This window comes from Brienomyrus brachyistius, unplaced genomic scaffold, assembly GCF_023856365.1.
Source record: "Brienomyrus brachyistius isolate T26 unplaced genomic scaffold, BBRACH_0.4 scaffold32, whole genome shotgun sequence".
Lineage (NCBI taxonomy): Eukaryota > Metazoa > Chordata > Actinopteri > Osteoglossiformes > Mormyridae > Brienomyrus > Brienomyrus brachyistius.
Genome location: NW_026042307.1, coordinates 865,366 through 876,569, shown reverse-complemented (window position 1 = coordinate 876,569; position 11,204 = coordinate 865,366). Strand labels below are relative to the sequence as shown.

The 11,204-nt window shown below is 37.8% G+C and overlaps 1 protein-coding gene across 1 annotated transcript; it reads left to right on the top strand.

Moving 5' to 3' along the window:
• The first annotated feature begins 523 nt into the window (after positions 1 to 523).
• LOC125721120 (homeobox protein EMX1) lies at positions 524 to 10,893 on the top strand. Its single transcript, XM_048997109.1, has 3 exons — positions 524 to 1,085; positions 6,170 to 6,354; positions 9,577 to 10,893. Exons 1-3 carry the CDS (start codon positions 740 to 742, stop codon positions 9,742 to 9,744), a joined length of 699 nt encoding a protein of 232 aa, XP_048853066.1. The 5' UTR covers positions 524 to 739; the 3' UTR covers positions 9,745 to 10,893.
• Positions 10,894 to 11,204: the final 311 nt, after the last annotated feature.

The window sequence follows — 11,204 nt, the reverse complement described above, 5'->3', positions numbered from 1 at the left end:
ATAGACATTTAATCTATAGGTGTACCTCCTTATAAATGCCACGAAGATTCATTTCTTACTTAAGTTTGTCATGTTTTTAGATGAATACTTCAATACATACTTATGGGCAATTTTATGATGTGTTTATATCCATGGATAAGAAATGACAAATATAATTAAGCAATAATAACATAAGCTTGACGGCTATGTAAGCAAGAAACTATTCAGATGATCTTGTACAGATGCTTTTTCATTATTTGTTCGAAATTCCTGAAAACCACAGCAACATAAAAATGCAAAGAAATAATCATAATCTAATTAAACTAATACAATCTACCGCCTTTATTCCCTTATTCAGACATCTGTCGTTGACCCCTATACAGTGACTCCGATCCTCGTTAAACGATCCGTTCTCCAGCTACTCATTCCAACAGGCAGACAGGTGCGGCGTCCAATCAGCGCTGCCGCATCAAGCAGCCATCCGCCTCTCACGAGCCGTCGCTCCTGTCAATCGGCTTTATACCGCAAATCTATTTCACTTAATGGTATAGCGAGCGACATGTGCGACCCCATGGTGTAATTCATCATCCTTTCACCTTTAGCGCTTTAATGTTTTACGCGAGCACTGACTGTTAGTGTTGTGGTTAAAAACGGCAGTAATTATAACCCTTTTGTAAATTAATGTATTTACTTATCAAGGCTAAAGAAGTTGCGGGTGTTTCACTCTACTTTTTCTGAACTTCGGCTGGATTGTCAGACAATGTTTCCTCCGGCCGCTAAACGCTGTTTCACAATTGAATCCTTGGTGGCCAAAGAAGGTCCTTTGAGCACGGAAGATCCGGTCCGGCCGACGGCACTGAGTTATTCAAGCCCCGCTGATGTCTTTATGAACGGGTATCAGAGTCCAGCGAGCAGATCTTTGTACCCAAACCCGGACTTAGTCTTCCCTGAGACGGTGAACCATCCTTCTTTGTCGGTGCATCCGCATCAGCTTGGTGGTTCGCACCTACCGCACCCGCACTCGTTTTTTGGAACACAACATCGCGAGCCTCTTAATTTTTATCCGTGGGTTTTAAGGAACAGATTCTTTGGACACAGATTTCAAGGTAAACTTTATTTGAAACGATTTATTTAGACCTACTTAGATAAATTATAATCATAGTTATAAATTTCATTTCTGACAATTTTTTTACAACGTTTAGCTGTGTATACAATAATGATGGCCATAACTTAAATGCTTTTTGAATTCTTTTTGATTCAACAAAAAAACTGAATATTATTAGTTACTAATTGTTACTAGTTATTAATTATTAAATATGCTTTTATTTTTTATGTTGCGCGTTATTTAATATAAACGTAGTCTATCTATCTATCTATCTATCTATCTATCTATCTATCTATCTATCTGTCTGTCTGTCTGTCTGTCTAATTTGTGTATATGTATGTGGATTTATAGCATTGTTTTATTATGTTTTCATATTATTTGTTAGAAGTATGAAAGTATATTTACAGATAGAGTCATTATCTTTGCGACTCGTTTTGTGAGTATGGTTTTTCATACATTTGTTGTTTTTTCAAGTTATTAAATACTTTTTTTAGTCGAATGATAGGTATAATGCTCTTTATTCATTATTATTATTATTATTAACAATAATAATAACAATAACAATAATAATAGTGTTGTGTCGCTTTTGTAATTTTATTTCTTATTGCCAGATTAAGCATCTGTCGTCTGTGTATACGTATATAAATAAATATGTAGGTAAATTATGCACAAATTATGAAATCCCTTGTTTTAAGAAACAATAGAAATAAGATTTCCTCCGATTTTGTCAAGAACTATGCCTTAGTAATTCATCATTCAGAATTTAGTCAGTATAACATTCATAAGTGATACGTACCTAGACAATTAAAATAAGCACGGCAATTAATCGACTCTGAATTGAATGTTGTCTACCTTATGCTTGTAGTAGTATTGCTTAATTGATAAAGAAATGGCGGGACAGTTTCTGTTAGTTTCAGTTTAGTGTCAGACCAGCGTATTCTGTAGCCTAAATTAATTAAGCGGTATTTCTTTAAACCTGTAGCCGATGTTAAGGACAAATGCCGTTTGATATCAGCTCGCCTGTAAAGATATATATATATACTAGTACTGATAACTATAATACGTAGCAACTATAATAATAACTAATAATAACAACAAATAACATCATTAATAATAATAACAACAACAGCAACAATAATAATAAAAATAACAACAACAACAATAATAATAACAACAATTATTATTATTATTATTACTATTATTTCGGGTGGTCCAGTGGCCGAATGAGTTATATTGTGTTTGCGGAGTGCATAATCTGTCCTCCCACAGTCTAGTGACATGCAGTTAGGCTATTAGGTGCCTCTAAAATTTCCCGAGTGTTTGTATGTGCGACGTACTGTCATCCTACGTAGAGTTTAACCCAGCGTCGCGCCCGATACTGTCTGGGGTAGGCTCACGAGCCAAACCAGAGTAAGTGGGTATAAAAACTCCCCCAAAAAAACAATATTGTTCTTGCACGTTTATTTCCAATACCTGGGCGGTTTTTCTGTCTATGCACTGTATAAGTTTAGATATCGTTTGACGCCCAAGCTACTCTTTTCCATTTTTTGTACAAAAACAGTTTAATTAATGTTTGTCACTGTTAAGTGAACTAATTTAGCTAATTAAGAGAAAATACGGAAACACGTTCACAGCTTTACTTATTGGCTGCGAAAGAGAAATATGTGAACATGCCTTTGGCTTCTTTCCGAAAAGATATTTAAAAATAAAATGATTTTTCTCGGCAGAAACCAAAGCCGCAGCTACTCGTTAAGCTGATATGAAGTTTTCTTTTCCAGCTCGGTTTAATTATAACAAATATTACAAGTAGTTAAATTTAAAATTTTAAATGTTAAATTTTGCATGTTATAAGAATTACTGGTCCGTGATTTCTCTGTATTTTTTGGTAAATTTAATACTACCAAAACGGGCTAAAATGTACCTTTGCGTGTCCCTCAAGGGTCTGCTTTTTGTACCCTTAACTGAACGTAATTGTACCTTTTAAGGTACAGAAATTGACATAGGAACATTTCTGTTTCATTGATAGGCCATTAATGCTGTTTGTACCTTTGGATGTTCCTCAAGGTCTATTTCTGTACCTTAAAAGGTACAATTACAAGGGTATACAGCCCCAGTGACAAGCAAATGTAGATTTTTTTTACCCATTTACCGATCCGTTTTATCTAGCGTATTCTTCTATAAATAAACCCTATACTGCTGATGGTTTATTTCAAGTATCTATCAGACTTCTGCTATAGAACAACTTTACACAATTTGTACAATACTGTAAACTGAATTACAGTAACGATATAATGCCGTTCTCCAAAAAACAGTAAAATACTGTGATTAATTCTACAGCATGCTTAAAAACTATTGTAGTTGGGTTTACGGTAATTTTACTGTGTTATTAAGTACAGCAACTACTGGCATGGGGTTGCCAGTAAGTTACTGTTAATTTGACAATAAATGTTTTACAGTGTAAGTTAAGCAATTGCATGCTACCTGTAGATATATTTGTACCTGTAATGGTGTATTTTATTATTCTGTTCAGCCAAATGGCTACTTAAATATTAGTTTAAATACTAGCACTCATGGCCATAGGTGGAAATTAACGGGAGAACATTTTAAAATGAGAAAAGCACACAGCGTGTAGTTGGAGTATGGAATAGTCTTTCTGCTAGTGTAACGCAAGCTAAAACCCTGGGTTCCTATATTAAATCAGAGCTAGATAAGATTTTAAGAACTCTCACCTATTAGTTAAACTCTTCCCAAACGAGCTTGATGGACCAAATGGCCTCTTCTTGTTTGTATTATAATTTATATGTTCTTATTTGTGCTGATAACTTTTACGATCTGCTTCAATAGCGATTTTTTTCCGACAGGTTGGATCGAAAGGTTCACAACACTAAGTAGTTCGTTATCTCCCACTTAAAATCATTCGCCAATTAGCGAGTGTTTCTAACCCTTCATATCTAAAGTAGTTTGTAATCTCGTTAGTAAACGAGTCATCCGACTCATTCGTTATTTTCCACGTCCTTCTTTATGCGAACTTTTGCCTGCATGCTGTTATATCACAGAGACACAGAGGTTACTCGAAATAGATCGCAAACGCACACTAATTGGTCAATGCTGTAATAAAAATTATAATATACCCTAGAAATTAGGGGGCTCTTTAACACCTCTTTAATTCCTGTATACAGTTTGATTAGGCTACATAACGAGGTTATGCACCGTTCGGCCCCTGAAATTCAAGTATACTGTTTTGCAGGCAGACAAGAAGTATTCAGACCATCTGAGATATAAACAAATCAAAGAGTTCAACTACATACAATTTCCAGCAGGAGGGGGTACTTGCGTAACATTTTGTTTTATGGATGAAACACTGAACCTTTTTCATACTCCCAGCCTCTTTAATTCCATCTCCACATGTCAAAAAACGTTCTTGGAACTAGGCCTAAATGTCCAGGTGATATGAAACCATCAAGGACATTTTACAGACATTCTCGCCAAGCGGCCTGGGAGTTCACATGATGCTTATGTCTGGTCCAGCTTTGGAGTGTGTCAGATGGCAAAGGATGGTGTGTTTGTTGGTGGCTGGTTACTGGGAGACGGCAGGTATCCCCTTAGCGAATAGCTGCTGATTCCCGTGTTGAATCCCCAAACGATGGCCGAGGAGAGGTATAACACTACACACCAAATAACACACACGATTGCGTTCTGGGCATTTGGATGATGGGATTTTGGTTCCTGTGGTAGTAGTTGAGGGAGGGGTCTAACCTTTTCCTAGAATACTGCTGTGCTCATTTTGTTTTGTGTGCTACGCTGCACAACAATGCAATAATAATTTAATTAACATTTATTTTTAGTTACCTCCTGAATACGTTTTCTAAACTCTTCTTTTGAGGACTGATGCTTCTTTTCCTACTGCCGCTCCTCATTCTTCTTTATTTACAAGGAAGCCACATCACATTTTGAGCCCATTCACAATATATTTGAGTAACAGATTAATTAACTTTGGTCTAAATTTCACGTTAATTTCTAAATTTTGGTCTTAATTTCCCCAGTATTGCTATTTTTAAATTTATTTTTAATTTATTTTTTACATTTGCGTAAGTCTGATGTGACAATAATATTTCACCTCTGAAATATGTAGGTCGGTATTCCTGTGTTAGTGTGTGTTATTCTGTTATTCTGTGTTATTCTGTGTTATTCTGGAGGCTGGGGAGGAACCAACAAAGAAGTACAGACACGTCTCTACTTACGAACTTTCAACTTACGAACTTTCAGACATACGAACGAAGAGGACTGTAAGTCCAAATTGTGTTCATTGGGCTCCCGTTTCCTGTCCGCAACATCAATTTTTTTCTGCGCACCAATTCTGAGTAGTACGACTTCTGGCCGCTACTCCCGCCGCGCAGCAGTGTAGCGTGCGTACTCCCAGCATCCTAGTTCTTTGTACTTGCGTATACACTTACAATGATGTTGAATAATTTAACTTCCGGCCATCCGGAACATATCTCATTCGTAAGCAGAGGAGTGTCTGTACTTCAACTTTATTTGTTAAATCTGGAATAACAAAGGGTTTTGGGAAACACTCACAAATGTCACTCATTCTCTACTTATGTTTTTTGATATCTTATTTGTTATTTACTACGATTGATCTTTATCGGGAAAAACACCTCAGTTGTATAAATTTTGAAAAATGCAGTGCAGCTAGTTGCTCAAATAAATAATGGTAAATGGGGCCTTAAAGTTGGATTACAACCCTTCCTTGTTTTACTTTATATATGGCTAATTTAATATTTCCTACGTATTTTCATTTTTTGGAAAGAATCAAAACCATGTGACACTGTGATGGCTTAATACATTTACAAATTTTCTAACAAAAGGAGAAATGCAGTAACACTGAAAGCTCACTTTGTAAAGCTCATGGTATACATTGACAATAACTGAGTTAGTCGTTTGCATGTATTTGGCTGACCGCAGGGAGTTATCAACCCCAATGAATTAGAGAATACGATGTACAGAGTGCCAGACTTATCTTGATATTGGGTCAACAGGGACATTTTGGGATTAGTCTAAATCGATTTATTATTGTGTTCCCAGGAAATGACGTTTCCCAGGATAACCTTCTGCTCCACGGTCCCTTCGCCAGGAAGCCCAAGAGGATCCGAACAGCCTTCTCCCCTTCCCAGCTTTTACGGCTCGAGAGAGCTTTTGAGAAAAATCACTATGTGGTGGGTGCTGAGAGAAAGCAGCTGGCCACTAGCCTCAGTCTCTCAGAAACACAGGTAACTGGATCTGGAAGATGATGCGATTTCTAGGGCTATTAGTAATTTTTGGTTAACCACTGTGCCATATGGAAGTTGTAAGTTTGCTTTATACATATAAATTCCCTGCAATTCTGGGAAATACTTTCTCTAACATTCTCTGTAATGTTATTATTTACCGTCACATATTATTTATTGGGTGGCATGGTGGTGCAGTGGTTAGCACTGTTGCCTCACGCCTCTGGGACCTGGGTTCGAATCTCTGCCTAGGTCACGTTTGTGGAGTTTGCATGTTCTCTCCATGTCGTCGTGGGGTTACCTCCAGGTACTCCGATTTCCCCCCACAATCCAAAAACATGCTGAGGCTAATTGGACTTACTAAATTGCCCATAGGAATGCATGTGCGAATGAATGGTGTGTGTGTGGGTGTGCCCTGCAATGGGCTGGCCCCCCCTCCTGGGTTGTTCCCAGCCTCGTGCCCATTGCTTCTGGGATAGGCTCCGGACCCCCCATGACCCAGTAGGATAAACGGTTTGGAAAATGGATGGATGGATATTATTTATTGTTATTGGTTATTTCTATCTATCTATCTATCTATCTATCTATCTGTCTGTCTGTCTGTCTATCTGTATTCGCACATGACAGCTTTCACCACTATGCAGGCTGCTTTGCCCAACTCTGTTCAATGCCAGTTATTAAAATCTTAGCATAAGACAACAGGAACAGATCCTTTTGTAATCTCACGTTAGGAAGTATGTCCTCTGCTCCTATATTGCTTATTATAATTGATTACACATTTGGATTTCATGTAGGGGCGGCATGATGGTGCAGTGGTTAGCACTGTTCCCTCACATCTCTGGGACCCAGGTTCGAGTCTCCGCCTGGGTCAGATGTGTGTGGAGTTTGCATGTTCTCCCCATGTCGTCGTGGGGTTTCTTCCAGGTACTCCGGTTTCCCCCCACAGTCCAAAAACATGTTGAGGCTAACTGGAGTTGCTAAATTGCCTGTAGGAGTGCATGTGTGAGTGAATGGTGTGTGAGTGTGCCCTGCAATGGGCTGGCCCCCCATCCTGGGTTGTTCCCTGCCTCGTGCCCATTGCTTCTGGGATAGGCTCCGGACCCCCCGCGGTTTGGGAAATGGATGGATGGATGGATTTTATGTATACATAGACTTGAGTCCAAACTCCTTATCTTGCATTTCTTTTTTTGTCATGTACAATATTTTTACACGGTGGACTTATCTTAAAGGGTAATCCATAAGAAGAGATTTAAAGGCCCCTATATTTAAATCTCACTCCGTTCTTTCACACCAACATTGAATCAAGGGAACAAACCAAAAAAAAATTTTGCTTTCACTGTAATTGCTACAGTTGTATCCACAACAAAATCAAAGGAAAATCATAAAACACTGTCATGTCAAAAAATCCATCCAACCATCCATCCATCCTTTCATCCATCCATCCATCCATCCATCCATTGTCCAACCACTTATCTGGTACAGGGTCATGGGGAGCCTGGATCCTGTCCTAGGCAGCATAGGGCACAAAGCTGGGGAAGACCCAAGGGAAGATGCCAGTCCATCACAGGGCACACAAACATGTATGTTAGGCAATTTTGAAACCCTAGTTTATGTTTTCAGACTATGGGCAGAAATCATAATATATGGAGGAAAACGTCCACTCACACACATGCTCACACACACGCTCACACACACGCACATGTTGGGTAAACATATCTTTTTGGGAACCGCTCATTCATTTCTATGGGAAAAATGTTAATGCAAACTCTGACAACTTTAACCCCCACCCAGCCCTAACCATAACCATAGGCAACAAAACAAAATACAAGAGTTTTTGCGTTTTTGATTTTTTCATTGCAGTCACAGATTTTTATAAAATAGACTTTTCGCATATGTCGACCAGCAAACTGGTCCCCAAAAGATAAAAAAAATGGGTATTTATCACGTTGTGGGGGTCCCCGCAAGGTAAGGTATACCTGAAACACATATTCCTGAATTGCATCACAATACCACCACTGTCCACTTTTCACTTTGGATGAATATTATTAAATTATTTTTAATAAATTTCCTCTTGCTCGTATTGGTTTAGAGTGTTGTCTTAGGAACTGAAGAACTAAGAATTAAGATTTTGAATTATCTTGTATTCAGACTGTGTATTTAGACCAGGGGTAGGCAACCCTGATCCTGTAGTGCTGGTATCCAGCAGGTTTTCCATTCTACCTTGTTTCTGAGGATCCACACCTGATCTCATGATTATGATCCAACACTCTGCTTTGTTGGTCGGTTATATTCAGCTGGTTATGAGTTTGCGCCAGTGACAGGAAGGCTGTGGGTTCAGATGACTGGCAGAGTAACATAATGAACATTGGGCCGCTTAAGCCCATTTGTTCAGGGACTCTGACTGACACAGAGAAAACATGAATAACACTGTTTCAGATCATTTTAGTACTATAGGTGGTGTGTGGTTCAAATCTTGCATGCTCTTTGCATGTGTGGAGCTTGCATAACCTCCCCATGTCATATAAGTTGTCTAATGCAGTTGAAAAATATGCAATTAGGCTAACCAGTAGGGTGTGAGTGTGCGTATGTGCAGCGTACCTCTTTATTATTCTCAGAGAGGTTCCAGGCCCCCTATCACTCTGTTCAGGATAAGGAGGGAAGACAGATGTTAACTAGTTTGGGTTAGTCAGGCAACAGCGGAAATACTCAAAACACAGACATCATGAGTTCAACATGTTTAAAGGTCAATGAAATAAAGTACAAATCAAAGAACAGCTTAATTACACATTGATTGAATATTTTTAAGCACATCCTGATTTTCCTGAGTTCAACATGTCTCTGTGTCAGCAGGGAGAGACTAGCGTTTCACTACTTCAGCCAATCACATTCTTCATTATATGACATCACCACATTAATTAAAACCAGTGGCATGTCATACAATTAAGACTCATTCCATCTGTAATTGAGCTTTTCTTTGGTTTGTACTTTATTTCATTGATCTTTAAACATTTGCATTCATAGCTTTTGGTTTTCAACCTGCAGGTTTTAAATTAAACTGCTCTTTCACTTTGAATCATGATTATCGTGGAAGATAATGCTTACAAATGTCACAAAGTCATGGAAATTCATAAGCCATGCAGATCCTCAGCAGAAAACTGTAGTGATTTTCAGCAGCTCTGTAGTACTCTTTGAACATGGCATTATTTTCATTTCTTGCGCCTCAAGGTGAAGGTCTGGTTCCAAAACAGAAGGACAAAGTACAAGAGGCAAAAACTGGAGGAGGAAGGACCAGACTGCCAGCAGAAAAAGAAGGGAAACCATCACATCAACAGGTGGAGGATTGCAACAAAACAAGCCAGCTCTGAGGACATTGATGTCACTTCAGATGAATAGATCTCTTTACCAAGACATGGAATTCACTTGCAGTCCCTATTTATTATGTATTATCTATAAATATAATTATACGACACCGCAGAAATGACTGGATAACTGGCCAGCATTTTCAAGCTGCAAAATGAAAACACTGGCTGGAATAAAAGTAAGTGTGCATTCAGTAGGTCCTCAACTATGCTTTGCATACCAATCTGAATAATCAAAGTAATGGTTTTGTTATAGCTTGGTTATAAAGGCCAAAGCTGATGATGTGTAGTAGAAGGAATGTATCCCATCAATGTTCAAGCAGAAGATGCCTCGTATTATAACACAATTGTTATACCTTCTCGCTTTTACCTTTTTTGATCTCTGCCCAATATAGGAGACTACTTCCTGAAAATCTTGTTTGCCTGAACTTTTAAATTTATCATCTTTTAATTCAGCCACTATTTTACCCAGGCCCTTTATGCTTTATAAAATGCATTTATTTCTCATAACCTATGAATGGTCTAATTTAAAAAAAATAGATTTTCTCCCAAGGATATTTCCTTAAAAATATATTCAGCTTTCTTATGTTGAATTGTGCCATATATTCAATTACATAAATTGAGGTTTTTTCTGTTTCACGTAACTGGAGGTGTACATGGAGATATTAACAAAAGATATTTAGCATGGGTGTCCAGTCCTGTGTGCATAGCTGGGGTTGTAGCACCTGCAATGTACTGCAGCTTTTCTGTCATTTAAGTTGTTACAAAACAGATTTATATTATAACTGCATGAGTAACTACTAATTTTTTAAAAACACAAGGCTTCGGACATGAATATAATTTCCAAATCCCAGTGCATGAGCTATATTAGGGGATTATATCATCATTTCACTTTGATCATAAGCTTTAATTTTTTGACCCTAAATAATAAAATAGCTGGACAAACTTTGGCTTTAGGCCGAGCATAAAAACAGATATCACTTATAATTTTTATTGAACATAGTTTTATACTCAGTCCATAAAAAGAAACAGGATATGCATCAGAATACAGTGCAACCATATTGTTCCTAATCGCCCTTAATACGACTGAGTATGAAGTGAATATGATACACATTGTCATGTTTTGTAATAAAATCTTCCTGCAAAACTATTGTACAGTAATTAATAAAGATTTAAATTGGAATGTGTTTTGTGAGTTTTACAGCAAGAAGGCATGAAAAAAATGCAGCGTATGTTTGAGTCAAAAAAATCTTTTTTGTTACTTGACAAACGCATGTCCAAAGTCTGTCCAATACCATATTTTAAGGAAGCATACCACAGAAACATTTCATGTGCAGCACTGACTCACGGAGTCACGACCAAGTCATTACCAAAATCCTTTTGATTGAGCTTTGATTGATATTAGGAGAAAGATAAATTCTTGACAATTTTTAGGTAAGCAAGGTAGCATATTAAGTGTCCACAGGACAGGAGAGGCGGACCTAGGAAGACTAC

What these genes read in the sequence shown, in the direction of transcription:
- LOC125721120 (XM_048997109.1), top strand. Translation starts at nt 740, where the DNA reads ATGTTTCCTCCGGCCGCTAAACGCTGTTTCACAATTGAATCCTTGGTG. An exon ending in CTTTGGACACAGATTTCAAG is followed by an intron (nt 1,086 to 6,169) that starts GTAAACTTTATT and finishes TTGTGTTCCCAG; the next exon opens with GAAATGACGTTTCCCAGGAT. An exon ending in TCAGTCTCTCAGAAACACAG is followed by an intron (nt 6,355 to 9,576) that starts GTAACTGGATCT and finishes TTGCGCCTCAAG; the next exon opens with GTGAAGGTCTGGTTCCAAAA.